General features: G+C 41.6%; 2 protein-coding genes across 3 annotated transcripts; one reads left to right on the top strand and one right to left on the bottom strand.

Moving 5' to 3' along the window:
* Positions 1–1,149: 1,149 nt before the first annotated feature.
* tob2 (transducer of ERBB2, 2) lies at positions 1,150–9,882 on the top strand. The gene is made up of 2 exons (XM_015008209.2): positions 1,150–1,390; positions 5,119–9,882. Exon 2 carries the CDS (start codon positions 5,305–5,307, stop codon positions 6,502–6,504), a length of 1,200 nt encoding a protein of 399 aa, XP_014863695.1. The 5' UTR covers positions 1,150–1,390; positions 5,119–5,304; the 3' UTR covers positions 6,505–9,882.
* Positions 9,883–11,374: 1,492 nt separating this feature from the next.
* Positions 11,375–22,622, bottom strand: tefb (TEF transcription factor, PAR bZIP family member b). 2 transcript variants are annotated; one of them, XM_015008208.2, is made up of 4 exons: positions 22,345–22,622; positions 16,668–17,234; positions 15,677–15,897; positions 11,375–14,971 (listed from the first exon to the last, which is right to left on the bottom strand). In XM_015008208.2, the coding sequence occupies exons 1-4, from the start codon at positions 22,448–22,450 to the stop codon at positions 14,756–14,758; spliced, it is 1,110 nt and encodes a 369-aa protein (XP_014863694.2). In that variant the 5' UTR covers positions 22,451–22,622; the 3' UTR covers positions 11,375–14,755. The 2 variants fall into 2 exon arrangements, with proteins under 2 accessions (XP_014863694.2, XP_014863693.2); XM_015008207.2 differs by lacking the exon at positions 22,345–22,622 and adding an exon at positions 18,857–19,199.
* Positions 22,623–23,081: the final 459 nt, after the last annotated feature.

Genomic DNA, 23,081 nt, shown 5'->3' on the forward strand with positions numbered 1-23,081 from the left:
GTGAAGCTGCCCATAACGGTGAGCTGTGAGTCCCCACGTTATGCTTTTAGATTTGTTTAAAAACATCTGTGCTTATTAGATTTTATTTAAAAAAAATACTCAGATTACTGAACAAGTTCTTAAATACCAGGTGAAATTTATTTTAGGGGAAATCACTATACACAATTGTTAAATTTGGCTCTTCAGTCAGTTTTTTTTTTTTAGGGAGGCTGGGTGTTTTATTGCTCTGTCCAAGGGTGTGTTTCATAATCCTCTCTGATGATACACACAACCTTGCTCACATGATTGTGACTGAGTTGGTCTTACTGTACTTTCTTTTTTTTTGGTGTCTCACACTTAAATTGAGTTTCATCTCCCAGCTTGTTTTGTTTAGAACAAATAAATATGATCAGAAAGGCATTATCAGTTTCTTTCCTCATTTACTGTGAAATAATAATAATCAAACTGGTAATTAATTAGCATTTCACATGTTTTAAATTTTGTACTTTTATTATTTTCTTCTGTGGTTTATTGTCATTCTAATTCTAAATAAGTTTTAATATTGTATTGTAAAGCTAAGACTATGTTATTTCAGAAACAGCTGATGTGAAGTCAAAGTCTTTTTGAACACCTATAAAAAAATGTAAATAAATGCTCACCGCAGTGAAAAACATAAACATTTACTGGAATCTTTAGGAACATCATATCCCATAAGCCATTGCCAAAACTGACTTCGCTTCAGCTGCTGCTGACCAATAAACCGGTGGTCTTCCTCCATATCAGCCAATAAAAACTCTGTTGCTATCACTATTAGTATTTTTAGTAAATTGTTCAGTGAAGAAAAATGTCTCTCCGCCGTGTAACCTAGTGCCTACAAAAATAATACTATATACTACATGCCAAAATTGGGCACTATTTTTCGTCTCGTTTGAAAGATTTTGTCTAAAAAGAATAATATTTGTGTTTCTTTTATTTTAATGAGGCTGCATATTTATTGAAAGCAATTGCCTTAGAGAGAAATTGTAATCATATATGACTGGTAGATGACTATAAGTCCTCAAAATAATAATAATAAAAAAGAAGTATGCATCACTCATGATGAGCAAAAAAGTAGTCCCTGTCGTCACAGGGGTGTGGGCGACTCACAGTGTATAAATACGCCGGGTTGTCAAACAGTAAAGTTTCAGCAGACACCTCCATAGCAAAGTGTCACCGGGAGGCAAAGTACGTCAGATAATTAGAGCTGCGGTGGCAAAAGGGGAAAAATACCGAAACGTGTGGAGAAAATATCAAGCTCGCGAACCCGTGGACTGTCACCTCCGCCTTGAATTCAAATTAATTATACGGGAATTAATATAGAGTACCAGGAGCGCAAACCAAGCTCGGACATCATCATCGTTATCACTGATAGGTGAGTACGTACACGTCACCCGGTGCTTGAAGTGGAGACATTTCTCCTTAATGTCGATATATGGAGCATCCTGTTGGGATGTGCTGGTGTTTTTCCACAGCTCTGTCTGTAAGGAAAGGCTGTGCTTGGCTCGGACACTGAATTGAGTGTTTGTCTGAATGCTCTCCTCCTTTTCAATGCACATTTCCAGCCGCACATCGTCCAAACGCAGCCTTATTACAGTGTGTTCCGCGGACGTTTCCTCGAGGATGTTTATGCTGAGACAGGCTCTCTCATTGGTCGGTTGCATCCTCGATAGGCTGCTCAGCACTTCATTAGCTTTACGATTTAATTTTCAGTGGCATTTCTGTAAAAAGAAAAACTAAAAAGAGGGACCCTCCACTTGCACTGGCAGCTAAGTAAGTGTACTCTCTGTTCCAGTGGCTTCAGACCGACACTAATCTCCCTCTGTCTCAGTCCATGCAAACCTTTTAAGATATACTTCTTGTTCATTCTTCTGTTTGCATATTTGTCTACGCTTTGGCTTTATCATTTTTAAATGTAAATCATTTGAAAAGGGTGCAGAAATGTGACACAATAAGACAAATCGCAATAGTTTGAAGCTTCTATTATGCAACTGCTTCCTTTCAACACAATCCTTGTAAAAGGTTATTTTTTGGTATTAATTTAAAGTGCTGAACACTGTGGGCTTTAACCTGACTCATAGTAGCAAGCACTGCTCCATAATGAGTCCATGTAAACAAACACAACACCTCTGATCCTGCTGACGCTCAGACTTACAACAACAGACCCTGCAATAATAAAACCAGCTTGTGTCTGATGGCTAAAGCAGGAAGCTGTAGGTTATTTTGAGTTGGATTTACTTGCATCTCTACCATATGGGGCGCAATATGCAGTAGTAAAGGCACATTTCTGGATCCTTCTCTTCAATGACACTAGTTTCAAGTGAGGCATGTTGAGATGCATTTCTTCCACAGACGGTGCAAAAAAACCGACGAGGCCCCCTATTTATAGCTCTTTCGTACAACCCTTACCCCCATCGTTCTCCTTCAAAGTCATGTGAAAGGAGAGTTTGGATTTTGCCTTTAGTGGCCGTCAGCCCTGCGGCCGGGCAGCCGGCTTGCGCGAGCTTTGTCCCTGATAACATTAGAATTGTCTTTAATCTGAGCCGCCTTCCTAATCTTAACCGCTGAATCCCCCATCTGTCAGGGAGGTGTGTGTGTGTGTGTGTGTGTGTGTGTGTGTGTGTGTGTGTGTGTGTGTGTGTGGGTGTGTGTGGGTGTGTGTGGGTGTGTGTGGGTGTGTGTGTGTGTGTGTGGGTGTGTGTGTGTGTGTGTGTGTGTGTGTGTATCCAGGTTCGGGAGGAAGGACGAAGGTGCATGCTGGGAAGTTGTGTTCCATCCTCCAAGTGTCCTGCCATTTTCTGATTTCTGTAACGAAACACTTCCTGGTTTTTGCTTTGTTTTTATTTTTGTCCTGTTTTTTTTGCCGTGTCTTGTGCCGTTATTTCAGTTTGCGTTCCCCTGCTGGTGAACAGATCCTGGTGAAGCATTAAGCCAGAAGCACTTTATGGGATCACATTCAGATTATGCAGGATTTATGAAGCTGGACAAAGGCAGCATCTGCTCTTATCCATCAGCGTGTCTTACGTTTGATGTACTTGAAAAGTGAAACGGTCCATTTATAGTTGCTGATTCAGGAGAAAGAGTCATGTTTGTCCCACAACACGTAGGCATCGGCTGAATTATTTATTGCTAACACAAGTAAATATAGATATGCATTCACTATTGGAATCTGTATCAACTTTCACGTATTGCAGCTCTTCTTACCTTAGCATTTTGATGCATTTTCTTTTTTATTTTAAAGTACAGTGCTAGTGAGAGAATCACACGCAACATGGGCGTGCTTATCTGTAATTCAGTGCCTTTGAAATGGCTACTTTTTGTTTCCATCAAAAGATTTTTAAAACAAAAATCGAGTGCACAAGGAGAAACTTTTTTAAATTTGATCTAATCCTCACAGTCAAAACTATATTTACATACACTCCCAATAATATTTGTTTGAATGTCTGCACATGGTTTGTCTGCAAGTTGCAGATAACCACACGATTTGCATTATTTTGACTGGATATTTAAACCCGTTTCTAATCACATTTTGTAGAGCTAATCTAAACTGGTTGGTGTCCTGCTGCTGTCGACTCGGCGTAGTCTGTACATTTTCAGCCTTTCCACAATCTTGATGTCGGCCTGCTTTAGCCACCAGAAATCAGTTTTCATGCATTTGGGATTATTGACTTATTGGAACAACCCAACTGACCCAAACTGTCACCTTTTGGGTGACAGAAAACTGAGTTAAAGTCTGGAAGAACCGAGGAATTACAAAGACATTAGTTCAGACTGGAACACCAGTGTCTTTGTTGGCAGTAAAGTAAGTTTGACATTGATGATGCCAACTAAGAAATTAAGCCTCTGATCCAAAATCAAGACCCTCAAACTCGACTGGCAGGTTTAAGCTAAAGTCCTTTTCTGTTGGAAGGTCAGTTCTGGTCAAAGCGGACCAGAGCTGACCTTTTTTGGCCACAACGACGAGGCACAAAACCAGCTGTGGTAAAAGGATCAGCTTCCAGCTTCTGTTGGTTGAATCAAATGTTAAGCTGAAGCTCGGAGGCCTTTTCAGTCGCGACTCCAACACCATAGAACAAGTGGTGATTAGGCTGTTTTAAAACTCACATTTTCAGTGGCTTTCAACAGTGTGAGTTTGTCGTTTCAGGCTTTGTTGTAAGTTAATTTTGCTTCTGTTTTGTTTTGTTTTTTCTATTTTATAGCTACGGTCGACCCCAGCCGTTTGTGGATATTTCTTTAGAATGTAACTCAAATTATTCACAGAAAATTCGCCTATTTGTGTTTTTTTTTGTTTTGTTTTTTTTCCATGGAGCATATCTAAAATATTTTAAAGAAAATGCAGCTTGGATATTGTGTCGCTGTTGACACGCTAATGGCTGCCATCTCCAAAGCAGCCAATCCAGGAGAGTCATTCATTTTCATATTAAACTTCTGAAATGTTCCAGCCTAGACTAACTTAATTAATAAGTGAAAACTCCTCTAAAAAAAAAAAAAAGTCAAAAAAGTCAAGCTCTGTGGCAGCCAAACCAACCTAGTCTACCTTTTCAGGAAGAGAAGTTTATTATTATTATCATTATTATTATTATTATTATCATTACCAGGGTCTCCCCCTGAAAACCTGCTGCGCCCAGTGGTAGAGGCTCTACTGTAGTCCACCAGTGAGCTGCTGGGTTTTTGTGTTAAAATGTAAAATTACAAAAATTCAGAGGTGCACAAGCAGGTGTCGCAAAAGCTTGAGAGACCAATAGGCAGGTGCAGAAACTGGTTTGCGTTAGTTCATGAATCACCTACAAACCTAGCTTAATTGGCCTTTACTGCCACTTTTACTGGTGTATATAAAACCCTACTTAAAATAGACAAAGCTTAGCCTGGTGAGGGGACAAGTGAAGCCTGGTGTCCTGCCAAGCTTATAATACGCTGGGGGGAACCCTGATTACTACTAGAATTATGTCAGGACCTTGTTATGGTGACAAAATCGTGTAGCTTCTGTCCAACTTCAAAATGAACTTTAAGTATATCAGACTTAACAAGTCTAGCACCTCAAGATGTGATTGCTTTTGTTCTTCTACTGAACATCAGAGTCACAGTTTTCTTGTGTCTCCACAGCTGGAACGTCTAGAGAACTTAAAAACAGCCTGCAACCCTCGGTCCCCGCTTCTGAGATGCCCTTGCCGATATGACGCTAAAAGATTCAACGACTTTTCAGTAAGCCGGAGGTACGTCTGTGCTGCCTCCCTTTCAACAGCATCCTCTAACACTTTGCTCACACGACGGCACTAACCGGATGCAACCATGCATCTAGAGGTCAAGGTGGCCCTCAACTTTATCGTGTCCTACCTGTACAACAAGCTGCCTCGTCGGCGGGCTGACCTGTTTGGCGAGGAGCTGGAGAGGATACTGGTCTCCCGCTTCGAGGGACACTGGTATCCTGAGGCCCCTCTTAGGGGATCCGCTTTCCGCTGCATCCACTTGGGGGCGCCGAGGGACCCTGTGGTGGAGCTAGCCGCCAAAAGAAGTGGACTGGACACAGAGGAGGTCCGCGCCAATGTCCCTGCAGAGCTCAGCGTGTGGATCGACCCTTATGAGGTCTCCTACCAGATTGGAGAGAAGGGGGCAGTGAAGGTGCTTTACCTGGAGGACCCTCCAGGCCTGGGTTGTGACAGCGAGAGGGCTGAGGCAGTTAACGGAGAAGGCAAAGGTGAGTCAGAGACTGAGGAGGCCAAGAGCTTGGGATTTAATCCAGATGCTCAGGTGTTTGTGCCAATTGGAAGTCAAGCATCTCCAGCACTCTTGCCATCCCTGTCAAGCTCTCCCACACCTTTGACAGCTCAGCCTGGGCTCTTTAGCTACCCTAGCTCCAGCACACCTACTGACCCTGGTGTCCATTCATCCAACACCTCCTCCCCTTCTCCTCCCAGCGGCGGGTTGCCATACCTCCCCACTCAGCAGCCGCCTCAAGCCCTTCCTCCTGCCCGTCCACAGCCCATCACCTTCACCACCGCGAGCTTCGCCGCCACCAAATTCGGTTCCACCAAAATGAAGAAGTGCACTGGAGCCGGGTCGCCGGCCAACTCCGGTGTCATTGTCCCGCCTTCGCAGAGGATGCTCTCCCGCTCTCCCACCACCATCTCGGCACCAGAGCTGCTAAAGCACAAGCCCCTGTCGCTCTCTTTGCACTCCCTTGGAGGTCCGATCCCCAGCCAGCTCTCCCCCAGCGCCAAAGAGTTCGTCTACCCAGGATCCCCGGGCCCCTTTTTCTTCGACGCAGACACCCAACCAATGCAGCCACAAGCCAGCCCTTTCCAACCCTCGCACAACCTCGGCTCCAATCCGACCTTTGACCCGTTTGCCAGCCCTTCTCCTCAAAGCGTGGGCATCCTCAGCAGCAGCGGAGGAATCCCTTACGTGGAGAAACCGTCGTTTGACGGTTTGGGAAGCTACAGCCTGCAATATCCAAGCCAGTCTTTCCAGCCTGTGGTGCTGGCCAACTAAGCCTTCGTCTGGAACAGACACTTGGACGCAGACATGGGTGACTCTCCACTTGTTTTCAGTTTTTCTAACAAGATATTATAATGCTAACACGCATCAAGAGTGGGTTTTGCTACAGAGATTAAAATAAATAAATAAATAAATAAACATCTCCATAACGTACATTTTATGTATCTCTACATGACATTCGTTTTGCCTGGACTCATTTCTGTTCTCCTTCACGTCAACATTGATGGTTAGGGAGGCGAGTTTCTTTCTACTTTTCTTTTGTGACGTGAAGCATTTATGTTCCACTCCTCCGACGGACCCGTCTCTAGAGCAGCTCCATTTTGCACTGCACTGTCATGCTGTGAAAAAAAAGGACTTTGCCAAGTCCTGCAGGGAACGACTGCTGTGGAAAACTCAGCACTTTGCTCCGCAATCTGCTCTGCCCTACTTGCCACAAATACACAGGAGAAGGCGGGGTGGTGTGTGTCTGTGTGTGTGTGTGTGTGTGGGTGTATAGTCCTGCTCCGTTTTGTTATGGTTCGACCGAGGGAACGGTTGTTTGTCTCCGTTATCGTCGGACGCAATGCTTGTTATCAGCGGCTGGAATGAGCGGGAATGAATGATGGGCGAGCGGAGAGAAAGGGCAGCACTGGAGAATGTATTGTCTGTCAAGGGGAAACCTTTTTGAATGTAAATGAGAAATAAATTCCAGTTTTAACAATGCCGATACCTCTAATTAAAAAAGAAGGTGGGGGGGGGGGGAACACAACACAGGGAAATGTGCAGACACAAATGCGCCACACGCATCGACGCGCACGATGTTCCAGTCAGCAGTGTGTGAAGGTGAACGGGCGAGGAGCAGGAGGTTGGGGAGGGGATGCAGCAGCCTGAGCAGCGGCGGCGGATTGTGATAAATGGCTTAGCATGACTTTGACTATGAAGGAGAGGTTTTTCCTCTGCATGGAGGAAGAGGGAGGGAGACGGGGAGAGAAACTTCTAGACGAGCGCGATGCCTCTGCGTCGTCCGGGGCGTACTGGAAAGCGCGCGCGTCCCGCGTTGAAACCCAGAGCACGTTCCCGGTGAAACTAAAACACTACACTATTCTCTCCTCTCCTCTTGAAATTCTCCTGCTGTCTCTTTCTCAAGCTGTTGCAAGACTTAAAAAGAAAAAAAGAAAACACCTCTGTACAGTCCCAGGTTTGCTCAGTCTTTTCTCAGCTGCAAAAAAAAAAAAAAGAGAGAAATAATAAATAAAGAACCGATGTCTGTGTGCACGGCTTTGTCGGACATGTGACTCTCTCTCTCTTTCTCCCAGCATCGTATGTTGTCATTGGTTACCGCAGGGAAAGGTTAACCTCCACATGTCCAGCCGCTCAGCACTTTATCATTGGGTCTCCTGATGTCACCGCAGCCATCAGCGCTAAGCCCATCTTTTACCCTCGCTTCGTTGTTGCACATTTTTATTCTGACGACCTGAAAAACGTTGGAAGGTTATTGGATTAGCCTAACCTGCATTTCATTGTGTTGGAAAGATCCCATCAGACCTTTTGGTTTTTCTTAAATATTTTTGAGTATTTTTCCTGAGGTGTAGCTATTTTTGTTTTGCATTGTAATTTTGGTTAAATTTGGCATAAGGACCCAAAAATTATTTTCTCTAAATTACATCAGCTTAATTTCATGTTTATTTTTATTATTATCTTCAAATGACCCTTTGCATTTGTATTGGTTGGGGATTGTGACTCCAGGATTGTGTATATAAACTTCTCATGTTCAGATTCTTTAGTTTTGTACGTCCTGAAGTTAAACCCTTCCCCATTTCTTTTACTTTTTTTTTGTGTTGTTTTGTTTTTTGTTTTTCTTTCCGGAAACGTATCATGAATATATGCAAACTGAGACAAAATAAAGATGTACAGAATAAAGTATTGAATGTGTATCATACCTTGTACAGCATTTGTCTCGTAAAAGACGGGTAAATGTATTCTCTTAAGTTTTGAGGTGAACGTTTACAGTGAGGACTGTGGAGGAAAAAGATGGCAGATATCACTCTCTGTGCTCTCCTGGGGCAAATAGTACTATTTTACAAGTAAACCAAAAATCATCAGCGTTAAGATTATATTGTTTTTGTCCCCCTTTTTAATTTAAATATAATATAATCTTCCATCTAATTCCTGCCTGATATGTACCACCTTTAGCCTAAAGTGTTTTGTCCGTCTGCACTCTCAGACGTGCAGCACTTTTAACTTTTCTACATTGTCACATTTCAAGCTTCAATGTATTTTTGGGGTGCTTTTTGTCAGATTTGTATCTTTTTAAGAAAAGACAAAACTGAAGAGTCTATTGGGTATCGACATGTTTGACGATCTCTTGCTAAATTCCCCAAAACTAACATTGAAGTTTGTAGTGGCAAAAAAAAAGGTTAATCAATCCTGCAACACGCTGCTGTAGCCGGCTAATTGTGACTAAATTCTTTGCTTGAACATGATTTATTTTCTTAGAAAAATCCTCCTTTATTTATTTTTTTTAATTCCTTGCCGGAACCTTTTCAGGTTCTTAAACAAAAGCCATATTGCCCTCCGTCTTTGCTTACACTGACACTCATCCTGTAATTCTTCCACCGCCCTTCAAGATCCAATTGGGGGTTGGGGGGGTTTCTACCTCTCTGGACCCTACAAAGCAAACCCCAGGAATTTGCTTCCGGTTTGTCACATGCAGTTGTGAGAGAATTGAGGTTGGAGGAAAATAAAGTATAAAAGTGAATGTGGTCCAGATCCAATTGTCCACCCTGGTTTAAATAGCCTGCGGAGAAGAGAAACGTTCAAATTCATGCGTGTCTGAAAGGAAAAACAGAAAAACATTATGGGATTTTTCTTCACTTCTGTATTTTGGTGGGGCAAAACCTGCATTGGATGGTGTTTAAAACGCAGGCTGCTCTAAAAGCAGGGTGGATAATTGAAGATGGAGAAGAAGATATTTATTTTTTTTTGTATTCTGATGTCCTTTGCTTGTACCACTGCGTGCAGTTTATTTTGCACCTGGGACTATTTAATTGTGATAAAAGAAAAAGAAGAATCTTATTTTCTATGTAAACTTTAACATGTAAAAGTTAATAGATTAAGAGTTTAAATAATATATATATATATATAAATAGTGCTCTGTTTCCTCCCTGTATTTTATTATTATTTTTTTCCCTATTTTGTATCTGACCTGTTCACCCTGTAGATGTCCAATGAACCTTTCACTACCGGAAATGCAATGACCTGTTTTCTGTGCCGCCCCTTCGGGAAATGGGGGGGGAGAGTTACTACTGCAGTTTCTTATTGTATCAGATTCTTTTTTTAAGTTTATAATAAAAAAAACCAAGACTGGCAAAGGAGAAAAAAAAAGCATGGAAACCAACGCGTCCTTGTCGTTCTTCTTCTTCCTGTTAAAAGCTGGGCCTTTCGCCGATCACAAACATTAGATTTCTGCATGATTGATTGAAGCGGTAATGAGTCCTCTTATCGCAGTAAACAAATTCAAGCCAACGTTTGATCAATAATTCAAAGCAACAAAAAATAAATAAATACAAACTGAGGATTCTTAGATGGTGAGCAGCCAGATTGCTCACCAATCACCACCCACATCAGCTGGACTCGTCCCAGCAGATATTACTTTACATTTCATCAGCCAGCAGCACTCTTGTCAATCTATCCCAAAAAAAAAAAAAAGCTGGGCTCGTTGATCTGAGGGAAGCGCTGCAGAGCAAAATGTACGGGTGAAAACATCAACATGCAAGACATGGAGGCTGTTCGTCTCTCCCCCCTCCCTCCCTTATCCATCTGGTTTGCCTTCAGTTCTTTTCTCCCAAACCTCACCAGTCCTCCCCTTTCACGGCTATCTCAACACACACACACACGCACACACACCCATCCCGCTGGTCTTTCAGGCTGCTGCTGTTATGCAACGCAGCTCCGCCGTGTGTGCCGATGTGATCATTACGCAACATCTCCTACTCCTCTGGAATACTGATGAGCGGCAAGAGACGACATGGACGAGAGAAGAAAAGAAACGGCTGCCGGAAAGGATAAACGTGACCCCGCCATGTCGGATGTGTGTGCTCGGGATGAATGTGCTTCGCAGAAAAGATTTCGGACGAAACCTTAGTCCACCTTCCAAAGCATTTTCCTTTCTGTGGCTCGGTAGCAGGGGCGGCTCAAAGTTGAACAGGGCCCCCGATCCCAGCGCCCCACCGCTTGGTTGTTTAGACACTATTTCACTGAAGATGACGTCAACTACACTTAAAAATGTGTTACTGGGCTAAATTAATCTTTACAAAAATATAGCCTGTTAATTTAAAAAAAGTGTGTATAGCTTCGTATATTATGTTGATTTAAAAAAATTGTAATTACATTTTACTTATTTAAAAATGATCAACTCAAAATTATTATTAAAGAGTTGAATTATATATTTATCTATACTAAATTCTAGCCAATGGGAACTCCCTGGTTTTAATTGGCAAATATTTCCACTTTAAGAATTGAACCACATAAGCATAATTAAATCAGTCGTTTTTAGTTAAAGTTCAAGTTATAAAAATCAATTGAATTATATTTTTTGTTGGCAGATTTTTATCACACTTTACTTCATATGGTGAGTCAACAAGGAATTCCTTAAACTGTTTGACAAATCAGTAAATTTGCTTTATTCATCAAGGAAACTGTGTTCGATAAAACGTGTATAAGGAGGTAGAATAAATTTTTGCAATCAGTGTTGTTATTTTTCTCCCAGTTACTGGTTTAATTAGAAGTCCTTACAGGTACATTTGCTGCTTAGCACGCTTATACCTCGGGCCGGCTTGGCCACAGCTGCTCGATGTCTCAGGTGAAATCACAACCGGAGCCCACGTCATTAAATTCCACTTTATTTTATATGCATATAACAAGGTACAGTTACATATTATGACAGCTGCATGTATCAGATAGAGGGATTACAAAAACATGTTTATATAAAAAAGAGAAGAAAGCAAAAAACACATTGAAACATTTGACGATTTCTTTTCCCAGGAGCACTTTAACGAGTAAACAGTAAAATTGAACTGATCCAGATTTGCATTCCAACCTGGTTACGGAATTTAACTTGTTCATATTTGAGAAATTAAACTGAGCTCCAGATTTTCAACTAATAGCTTTACTGTCTCATTGTGTGTTTTCTCGTTTTTTTAAACATCTTGAAAAAGTTCAAGACCTTGATCACAAAACGATAACAGATTTGGTTAAAGACGGAGGATCGATGTGTAGTAATAATCGACTGATAGACTGCTGCTATTTTCCTTTCCTAAAAAACAAAACAAGCTGCCGTGTGTGTAAGTTGACTTGTTTCAATCTCATATCATTTCTTACATTATAAATTATATTTTAAGGTGCTTCACATCAGAATGAAAGAGACAGCTGCATGCTGTGCGCAAAGAATTTTTATGTTTTTATTTTAAACTAAAAACGCCTGTCGTGGCATTAAATTTCAACTCATTTTTCTTTTTAGGAGAAACGTGTTTTTAATTAAGTGGAAAAAATTCAAATAAATGTTTGAATTGTCCAAAAGGCAGAAAGAAAAACGCACGATGCCCTAAAAGTGTCTTTTATATTACACCATCGAGAACGTTATTACCCTTTATGAAAACACAGAAAGCACCGACTGATCCAGTGTATAATGTTGACATGATTCAATTTGTAGTAAATCGAAGTCAATCCTTATAATTGTTAGAAAAAGATACCGCTTTCAGCTGAGACAGATGGTGCTGTTGTGCCCATCATAAGCACAGGACATCTCTTTTTATTATTTTTTTTTTTTACAGAGTAAGTATCTTAGGCATCCAAAAACACATCCTATATTTAGTGATGGTTTTACAGACATAAGTACACTTGGTGTGACACTTACAAGAGAAAATAAAGACGAGCTTTATTGGATTTTCATGCATTAAGATCCTTAAGGAAAGAGGACCAAAAACTGGAAGCACAACGACTTGGGGACATTTCTATTCATAGCACGTTTTACACAGAACATTGTTACTTAAAATGAAACAGGCATTACATAGCAGAGTATTATTGCCACGTTAATTATCTTTCCGGAGAATACGGTGAGAAGGAGCCCAAACCAGCCGATTACAAAATGTAGAAACCCCTAACAGTCTGTGATGCTGAATTAGAAACAGGTTCGGCCATTTTGGCAAAAAAAAGGAATTCAACCAAAGTTTGCGCCATTAACAACCAACCTGCCTCTTATGTGCTTTCTGCTTCAACCAACCCGACTTTAGCTCTGCTAAAAATGAATCCAATCAGAATGGGAAGGAGAGTGGCCCCAGGTAAAAAGCAGACTAAGTCACTGCTTTGGGCCCCCCAGGCCAGCAGGGGGCCCCCAAGAACCCTTTCACTATCGCTCTGTTTGCGCTCATGATTGTGAGAAATCGTGGCTTTTATGTGAGCCACGATTTCAGAGTTTTAAGCTTAAGAGAACTTCCACTTTTTTAAATTTTCAATTTAATTTCATAAAACTAATGATTTGTTTTTAATAGCTTTACATTTTTAAAATTAACTTAGTTTGTTTTATTTAGAAAAAGAAAACGTACAAAATGTGTTATGCCTTCATACAAGTGGAAATTTAGTTTGACGGTCATGCTAGAGGCAATTTATTGTTGCTAATTTGATAATTTCTATTTTATTACAAGTTGTAATACATTTGATTTTTAAAATTTGATAGGATTTTTTAAAAGAAATATTTAAGACATTTTAAAAAATATCTGAGGTGGAGCTCACATTCACGTACAATTCTGTCTCTGCTGGATCGTTTAATTAAATGTATTTTAATTACGCTTGTGAGACTTAATTGCAAGTGGGGCCTTGTGTCAAGTTCTACTAAAAACCTTGGACTGGCCCTGGTAGGACATGCTGAATGAGGTAAAGCAGAGCGTCATATATCCTGGAGGAAATAACAAAGACGTTTAGAAATAAGTTTGAAAAACGTCCAAAAACACAGTTTATCCATTGAATTCCCTGCCCAGTCATTGGTTTTCATAGTATAGCTGTTTCTTAAAGAATGAAAAAACTGGTTTTGTACAGCACAATTAACAGATGTGTTATTACCATCAGAGAGGATACAGCACTCATTATTTGGCAAACATTAGGATATTATTGGTTTAACAAAGACACATTTCATAGTCCCTGTCTTAGGAAATAGAAATCGTGATATATATATTATTTACAAGCACGCGGGCTCTGGGCCCTGGCTACATGTTTAGGAAAAAAAAAAAAAAAAAAAAAGACAGAAGAAATCAATCCCGTGTCACGACACCTTTGGTGGGGTTACAGTGACTCTAGCGCCCTCTACTTGCAGTGTGCAGTAAAATAAACATCTCTACGTTTTAACATACCCCTCCACGAACGAGGGCCACTGAGTTCGTCAAACTTAGACCGTCTGGCTGACATAAGAATTGACTTTTCTTTCTTGATTTGTACAGTCTTCATTTTTATACAACTCAGAATTTACTAGACTTCAACACCGTCTTATAATCCTCTATGAGGAAGCTACTGTGTTTTTCCCCTCTTCTGCAGTTTTAAAGTGAGCTAGGCGGCTAACGGCTACCTGTTCTCACACAGCTAATGTGTGTGTAGGAGTGTGTGTGTGTGTGTGTTTAAGGGAAAAAGTGCAATGATGAGTTACACACACGAAGAACACACAAAAACACGACGTGAACACGGGGAAGAACTGGGACTGAAGCCCGCCGATAGCAGCCAGCCCTGTTAGCAGTACCGACATGAAGCTAACTCCGGCTCGTTTAATTAGCCTGATTGAGCCTGTCCACGACTTGGTCCTCCAAGAAGCAGTGTGTGGTGATAAAACCGAAGTGTGTGCGTGTGTGTGCGAGAGAGAGAGATTCTGCTGCACCAGCTTTCCTCTTTTTCTACACTTTATGACTTTTTCCACACCCACAATCGACCACTTCTTTCAGTGTAGGAGCCAGGCGCTCTCCACAGGCCTTCCTGCGACCGCCGCTCCCGTCGCACCCCCATCACCTGACAGCGTGCGTCCAAACCTCCAGCATCATCACGTCAGCCGGAGCTCTACCGGAGGTCGGTGAAGACAACATTGCAAATTTAGGTTTGTGTCTCGTGTTGGGATTCTGCGGGGAGGGGAGTTCTGCTTCTGTCTCGTTGGATTCTAGATTTCTTTTTATTTCGTTCTTCTTTTTTCGTCGCCGTTTCTTTTCTATTTTTTTCTTGTTTGTTTTTGTTTTTACAGAGGGCCATACTTGGCCTCGTAGCGGGCCAAGATGTTCTTGCAGCGGCCGCAGTCTTTCCGCATCTCAGCAACCTGCTGCCTCAGCGCGGCGTTTTCCCGCTCCAGGAAGGAGGCCCGCACCGTGATCTGGTTCTCTTTCAGCCGCCGCGCATCGCGGGAACGCTTCGCTGCCAGGTTGTTCTTCTTCCTCCTGGACCAGTACTTCTCATCCTGGCGGAATTAGTGACAACACAAAGTTAACTATTTAGTGCTATTGGCATTTTACCAACTGGGATTGTATGATAGGGTTTGCACTGTCTGTATGTCATTTAATCTGAATTGTACGATGGCACATTCGTGGCATTGTAAATAGAACAATGAGGAGACTGTCAGAAACTTTCTAGAAAAACCCCCCCTGAAAATTTCTGAGTCTGAGTAGTCAGAAATGTGCTAGAAACAACTCAGAAATTTCCAAAATTTTTGAAATTTGTAAAATTTCTAAAATGTTCAGATTTTCTAAGTTTTTTCAGAAATTCTGAGATTGTCCTCGCTTTTTCTGAGTTTGAAAAGTTGAAAATTTTCAAATTTTGTGATCAATCTTAGAAATTTCCAAAAATTTTTAGAATTTTGAAAATTTTCTGCAATTTATATATATATTTAATTTGCCGTCATAAAATAAAAAATTCTAGTGATCATACAATGCCAATTGGTTTGTGCTACACTGACAGACTGAGTTGAAGTAAATTGAACTAATCATAACAATTAAACAAGACTGAACAGAATTGTTCATATTAAACAACAATAACTCAAAAGCTGTTCCATTGCCAGGCACCCAAGTAAAAAAGAAAAACATATTTGCTTTCTTACTAAACTCTGGCCCATGAAAAATACCGCCTCTTTTTAGATTTAGGGAAGCCATATTTGTGTCCACCCTACCTTTTGCTCATCAGGAACAAACACTTTCTTTGCTTTCTTGATCATGGGCTGAGGCTTCAGCTCCTCGTCGGAGAACTTGTGCTTGCGGGGGTTGAACAGCTCTCCCCCAGGAACGCTGGACAGGACCAGGTCCGTGGGGTCCGGCTGGAAGTTGATGTCCACCTCGATGGCATCGGGGTCGATGGGGGAGGGCGTGTTTCGTTCTGCACCACCTTTACCGTCTGCGGGTTCAGAGGGAAACACTGAGTCGGGATGCAAGAGAGATTTTGATCAAATGATATCAAACATATCGATGTTTATGTAAAATCAACGGAGGATTAAATTTTTCATTGCCTTCCAAAAATGTAATTAAGGCATGATATGCACTAAATAACATAACTAAAGTGGAAGTAGAATGATGAGTGGTTAATGAAATGTTTTAAAAGTAAAAATTTGAAAAGTGTGGCATATGTTCAACTAAACCTCCGCGTTTCACACAGCAGCCATTTTGTTTGTCTCTGTCCTGTAAAATTAATATAAAATACATTGAAGTTGATTTGTGACGTGACAAAACGTGTAAAGCTACATCGTCACTATGTTTTAGTACTCTGAATGACTTATCCTTTTCTAATATGGCAACCAGCCGTTGTTTGTTATTTAATCTACTTTATGTCTAATTTTTAATATCTCCTTTTGTAGATAATTTTAGAGTCAGAGCTTCGTGTAATAATCGCCTTATTTGGTGGAAGTCTGAACGCTATAGACTGACTGGCCGCTGATTTGACTGCCTTTACGTATGCAAAGGGACTTTATGCACCAAACTGAAACCTACAAGGAGACATCAGTCTACAATAAGCACTGGAAACGTTCCAGCTTTCAGTTTTCACTTTTTAAGGAAAAGAACTGTAATTTTCTGCTTAGTTTAATTCAGGATATACATAAGAAGAGTAAGTCCAAACAGTAATAAATAAATTAAGGATTCCATCGCTTGCTTTTGTTCTGAATTACTTGCCTGTTTTCTTCCCTTTCACTTCTGCTGGAGCTTCCTCAGTCAAAGCTTCCTCTTCCTGTCCTTCCTCCTCCTCTTCTTCTTCTTCTTCTTCTTCTTCTTCTATTTTGGCGGGCTGCAACGTCGTGACCGTCACGGTTTCCTCTGCATCCAAAGGGGCGTCGGAGGGAGACGCGGCGGGCAGTGCTGGGGCAGGGACTTCGGCGGCGGTCGGAGGGGCTGCGGCTGGTGCAGCGGGAGCCATAGCGACGGCCTTGGGAGCGGGTTTGCCTTTGGTTTCCACGGACGCCAGAGTCCTCTGTAGCTCCTCCTCCTCCAGGCTCACCGGGATGCCGTTCTCCAGGAGAAACTCGTCCAGGTCCATGTACTCCAAGTGGAACGTTTCGCCATCATAAGGAATGGTCTTCTCCCAGATGGCTGGGGTCAGGGAGGCCGACGCTCCTGCGCCGCCTCCTCCGCTGCCTCCACCTCCTCCACCTCCTGCTCCTCTAGAGCCTCCACCAGCACTGGAGGCCACACCGCCTCCTCCTTCCACATCCTCTGAGGAGCACTGCTTCTCCTTCTCTAATTCTGCGTAAAGAGCAAAAGAAAAGCAGAATTATTATTAAACCAGTGGAAATTTTTTTTGTTCCTCCCTCTCTAACAAATGCAAAACTAGCAAAGCAGACATTTCCACTGCAAAATTTGATAAAATACAAAAGGTTTTTTTTTATGAAAAGAGAGCCACCATTTCTGTCGTCTGTGTATTTTGATTGATAAAAATTGCAACAGGCACAAGAATTGGTGTTGATAATGAAGGAAAAGTGACAAATTTCGATGTAGATTTTGAAGTATTTGCAGCAGAAGTAGCGAGTCCTGCAGCAATTTTGCAGAAAAGAAATAAAACATCCTTTGGACGTGCCGCCACAAAGGTCACTTTAAATCTCGGAATGGCTCACCAAAATCAGGAGTTGGTACATCATTTTAAATGGTTTTATTATGATTATTATGTATATATTATTTATTAAAGACTGCCATTACATGGAATGTCAGTGAGGAGAATCGGTGCCTTTTATACATCCAGCCTTGGCTCCTCGTTTTGGACAGCAATGCTTAATCGAATGATTCGACTGGACCGTTTTAAACCATTTCTATCAGAATGAATATAAAATTATAAAATCGGTCCAGTCCAGCCTGTAATGCCTCACATCACAAACCGTGTTCATGCGTTCTATGATTCCCAAATATTCCTTAAAGTTATAAAAAAAATAAAAAAAAACTACATCATCTTTTGCTGGAATTGTACAGAATACAGAACAAGAAAACTGCATTAAGGGAGGGTTTTGGTTAAAAACATGAGCAAAACATTAAAAGTACACAAGAAATCTGATCGCTGCCTGGTGTGACGTCATTAGACACGTTGGCGATCTGGCTCTCAGAAAGGTAAATTTTATCTTTGTAAGATACGCTTTAAAGCAAACCAGTAAAAGATGGCAGCTTGTTTTATCGGCGACAAGCTGGTGTATTTAGCAGAAAGGTCTGACGGTCGTCTTTAATAAATATGCAATTTCTGTTTCTAACACATGCACAGCAGCAGAGGTGTATTTATACATGAACAGGAAGTGGGTGGTGACACACAGAGAGAGAGAGAGAGAAAAAAACGTGTAAATAAAGGAGGGTTTAAAATCAAATAGTTTGTCAGTGACGCTTGACGGAGAGAGCGGAACATTACAGCATGGGGCGTCACGGAAGTCAGATCGTGGATCTTCCGCATTAACAGCCCCAGACACAAAGCGACACAGTCTGAGCTGAGAAAAACAAATAAAACATTTAAAGTATGAGTTGGATAAAAAAGCCAAGCCGTTTCTCCGTCTGGAAGTGTCCTAACAGAGTGGTTTTATTGGCTTCAGAGCGGCCCAGAGAAGTGGGAACTTTTTGTTCTTTTTACACTTCCCCCCCTCCCCAACCCCAGCTTCAGATGAAACAGGCTTAGAGCAACACATGGCACACAAGCCACTCCATCACCAACACCGTTATGCTAAAAAAAAGAACACACACACACACACATAATGATCCCTAAGTAGCACACGAAGTGTGTGTGTGTGTGTGTGTGTGTGTGTGTGTGTGTGTGTGTGTGTGTGTGTGAACTAGTTCTGTTACCTTAAAATAAAAACCCTGTAAAACTCTTAAGAAGATTGACACCCGCAGCTTACCGTCGTCTCCTTCGTCCAGGATATTAGGAGGTGGGATGTCCATGATCTTCTTTAAAACAAAAGGGTAGGACTTCTGAGGAGCCGCTGCGGCTGGGAGCGCCACCGCCACCTCGGCTTTGCCAGGCATTGTTCCGTGCCAAGGCTCTGGGCAGACGGAGGCTGAGTTGGCAGCTAGTGCTCGGTCCAGAACCACGGCGATAAAAACCCCGCACAAATTCCCCACTTTTTCTTCAACCACAGCTAATGTCGGACCTTCTTTATCAATAATAAGACGTCTCTAGTATAGACCTCACAACCGTCTCGTTCTGCGTACCCACCGAGAGCGCTCATTGGATATTCATGAGCGCGAGTCCCGCCCACTGAGGGGGAATAGTAGGAGCTGATTGGTCGTGGCCGCTTTTGGACATGAATATGTATCAGCGTCTCATTTTTGTTGCAGTAGCTACATAGAATAATATCACGAACCACATGTACAAACTGTAAGAATATGTAGATATCTGAACATATTTTTTCTATACAAATAGCGCTAAAAAACAAAAAATATAAATTAAAACTCTCACTAGATTGGACAAAACCCGCAGAGATAATGAGGGGGGAAATAAATTGATTAATTAAAGTTGTTTACGTATGGCGTGCAGCCGAGGTTGCAAGTCAGCAGCTCTCCCTAGTCTGCTGTGACTTCTCTCGCAAGAACGGGACACTCGTGGACAAACACGTGCGGCCCGCCCTCGCCTTCACTCACGTGAAAGCGCAAGCTGTCGAGGGGCGTGGCTTCAGATCCTCCGCACGTGTGGGAAAAGGAGAACAGCAGCAGGAACAGAACGCGCGTGCTCACGGATTAAAAACAAGCAGACAAGCGCGAGGACACTTGAAGAGCACAACAGACATCATTCACTACTAACTTTTTTTAAATTTATTTTCATTTTTTTTTGTTTTGTTTTGTTTTTAAACTTATGTTCGCAGATTTGTTTCCAGTTCCCGAAAATGAAAACATTCGACTCGGTGCGAAGGACGAGCGAATTTAATCATTGTTAAAAACTGACACAGAAAGTGGGGACGCTCACGTTTCCACACACCTTTCTGCTCGTCACGTGCTCTCTCAAACTGAAAGGTGCACTGAGGTATTCAACCCACCTTCACTGCCTGTATCTGTTTACGCCACTAATAATAGATGCCTGGTAAACAAGCTGCTAGTCCGGGCTGAAAGGAGGCCAGGAAATTTCCCAGGCAGCAGCTGGTTCATGAATGCCACGCAGAGCACTGCGGCCTGTAAACCGCGCCGTCATTATAACACCACGCGATCAGATGACACCAGAACCTGCGTCAAAATGTTTGAATAGGTGATCAAAATCTATGGAAGTGCAATCGTTTTACTATTTTAAGTCATTTTAATGCCAGGAAAAAGGAAAAGTGCAGCCTGAGTGATCAGAGTTTTGTCCAGCTGAGTCAAGCTAAAAATATCAGTCCTCCCAGCCTGCACACTGCTGGTCAGCTGGCTTAAGCGAAGCTCCATTGTCTTCTTTTTGCTTACAATAAATATGATATTTCTGCTTGAGAGAAGCAGTAATGGTGCCGAAACTACATAAGCATCAGCCTTCAGTCTTATTAAGGGAATGCTGTTGTAAAACTGCAATTGCCAAACAATAGCTAGCATGTCTGTTAAGCATCTGAATGCAGGCTAGTTAATTGACTAACATCAACATCTAATACTTGTATTACTTAATAAATGCAGAACGATAAAAAGCTAGAAGATATTAAAAGTTGTGGGGAAAGAGTTTCATATTTTTTAGCATGCATATAAATGTTAAGGATAACGTTATTGTAAAGAAATTTGAGGAAAAGCAACTTAATCATTGCATTCATAGCAATGAAATCCATATTGACATTTTAAAGACAAGAATAATGAAGATCTGTGGGTGATTATGGGGACGATTTGGCCTATTCCAGGTGAGCGATTTAATCAAGTCCCAGCAGCATTTTTTCATGAACCCTTCAGAAGCATCACTTGTACTCCTGTGACATTTCTCCTCGTTCCCCTCATCCCCCCGTTCTTTACACTATTCTTCAGTCCCACGGGAGAAGAAAAGAAAAGTGTGCAGTTTGCTTTTCTGCAGAGTAAGAGTGAGTGATAAAACTTAGAATGAAAAGGGAAAAATGTTGCATTTATAACTACTGGTGTTTACTGAAAAGTTAAAGAATCCCTCTTCTAACCGTTTAACAAGAAGGTGTGACAGATTAAATCAAACATGAACAACAGCAACAGAATATAATAACCTAGTTCCACTTCAAAAGCGTATAATTTTCTCCGTGCAGCATGTGTGCAGCTTGGCAGATGATGCGACAATCTGCCATACTGAGGGTTAAAGGAACCGTTTGAAGAGAACAGCAGTGCTGTCGTTGGACTATACAACACGGGGAGCTATCCGGTGCTGAAACAGCCCCGCACTGCATACTTTCATAATCACTTTGAAAATTGTTCCAATGTGTTTCACTGGATCTCAAGAAACAGAAGCAGTTGATGTTCTTCATTCACATGTTTTCCGTTTTGTAATCCTCAGAGACATCATTCAATGAGAGGAATAATTCGTTCACATAAGTGAAGTCTAGGTAACCAAGAAAAAGACAACGAACAAATTCTAAACAACGAAAACTTTAAAAGATCACTTTTAAGTTGCTTGAAGAGACAACAATGTGTTGTTGTTGTTGTTTTTTTACTTCAAACTAACTGATAATGTGTGACGTCCGCAAAAGACTGTTTTTTTTTCTTTTTTTGGACTACAGATTAAATTAATCTGAAACTTGCAGGGCAAACGAATGACTTATCTGCACCGTCGTAATGTTCAGGAGAGGGTGATTTTGGGAAAGTTGAGTTTGAGTAGAAAAACAAACACAAAGTGAAGCCTGAGTGAAGGCTGTTTCCGTTTCGTTGCATCAGCTTCAGGTGGCCATGTTGTCACCACAAGCTGAAAGATAGCTATCTGCTGATGTCACAGCTGTTCATGAGGAGACGACATATTTGCAAACTAATAAGTGAGCCACACCTAAAACTCACCTGCGACTGTTGCACTGTGAACTAATGAATCACAGATTATTTCCCAGTACACGGTATGCATATTTGTTTTAATTAATTTTTACTTAAACCTTATGAGTAAACTGAATCAGTTTCAAGTCACAGAAAACAACTACAAAAAAATTATGTAGACTGTCACAAAGTAATGTCACCATCAGATGGCCCCATGATTGTTTAGAATTAATAATTAATCTCTGGTTATAAGGAGATACTTAATGCAATCATTTACAAGTAATGTAAATAGTACTAGTCTAACATTAAAATGAATAGTTAGGCTTTACAGAACTCTACAGTAGGAGTATACCTCCATTTAAAATGACATTACAACGTTTAAAGTAGGCTATAAAGAAAAAACATAAATCGATGTAAACTTTTTCTGAACGAAACAATTAATAGATAGCATTAAAAAACAACTCACCGATGTCATCAAAAGCTGGAAAAGAGAAGGGATAGTCAGCCAGGGACTTTAGGAGATCAGGAATCTCGCTTCTCTCTCCAAAGAGGATTTCACTCGTTGCTGACATGATGAACTGTGACGTACCTGCTCTTGTCGACAAGAAAAACAAAACACTCCACAAAAATAACAAGAACTGCTCCCACTCAGAAGAAGCTCCTCAAAATACGAAGCAAACCCAGTATATGCGCTCTGCAACTCACTTCTTTCACTTTTCACTAACTTCTCTGCATCACAGGGACGCCCGCATGTCTCCAAGTATTATGGATTTAGAGTAGCACAAGCCACGCCCCCGAACTCCGTGGATTCGAGGGCGCGGCCTTTCAGTTGAGCTGGAGAGCCAATCAGAAAGCGGGAGGCGGGTCCTCAAAGCGACAACAACAACAGGATTTTATAGACTGGTAGCTGGGTTCTGTACACCATGCACGTCTGCACGTGCGGTCCCCAGCAGGGCTTCATTAGGGGCGAGCAGTGACACCTAGTGGCCGATGCAATCAGTGCAACGGTGTCATGTCGGTGGTTAAAGCGACACGATCTGGTTCCGCTGTGTCGGGAGCGCGCGCCGGGCAGCAAGTGCTGGCGTACGTGACTATTTGAGCAAACCGAGAACTTCGTCTAAAAAGAATACTTTTGCATCTATGTAAAAGTCGATTGATATAAACATTCACGCTCAAAATCTAGTTCTAAAGTGATTTTCATTA

The sequence above is a fragment of the Poecilia mexicana genome, unplaced genomic scaffold, assembly GCF_051168715.1.
Source record: "Poecilia mexicana isolate PSO_F unplaced genomic scaffold, ASM5116871v1 scaffold_8, whole genome shotgun sequence".
Taxonomy (NCBI): Eukaryota; Metazoa; Chordata; class Actinopteri; order Cyprinodontiformes; family Poeciliidae; genus Poecilia; species Poecilia mexicana.

Coding starts and splice junctions, on each gene's coding strand:
- tob2 (XM_015008209.2), top strand. CDS start 5,305: ATGCATCTAGAGGTCAAGGTGGCCCTCAACTTTATCGTGTCCTACCTG.
- tefb (XM_015008207.2), bottom strand. CDS start 18,983: ATGCCTGGCAAAGCCGAGGTGGCGGTGGCGCTCCCAGCCGCAGCGGCT. Junction 15,898..16,667: donor AGTGAAAGGGAAGAAAACAG/GCAAGTAATTCA, acceptor CTGAACCCGCAG/ACGGTAAAGGTGGTGCAGAA. Junction 14,972..15,676: donor TTGTTCCTGATGAGCAAAAG/GTAGGGTGGACA, acceptor TAATTCCGCCAG/GATGAGAAGTACTGGTCCAG.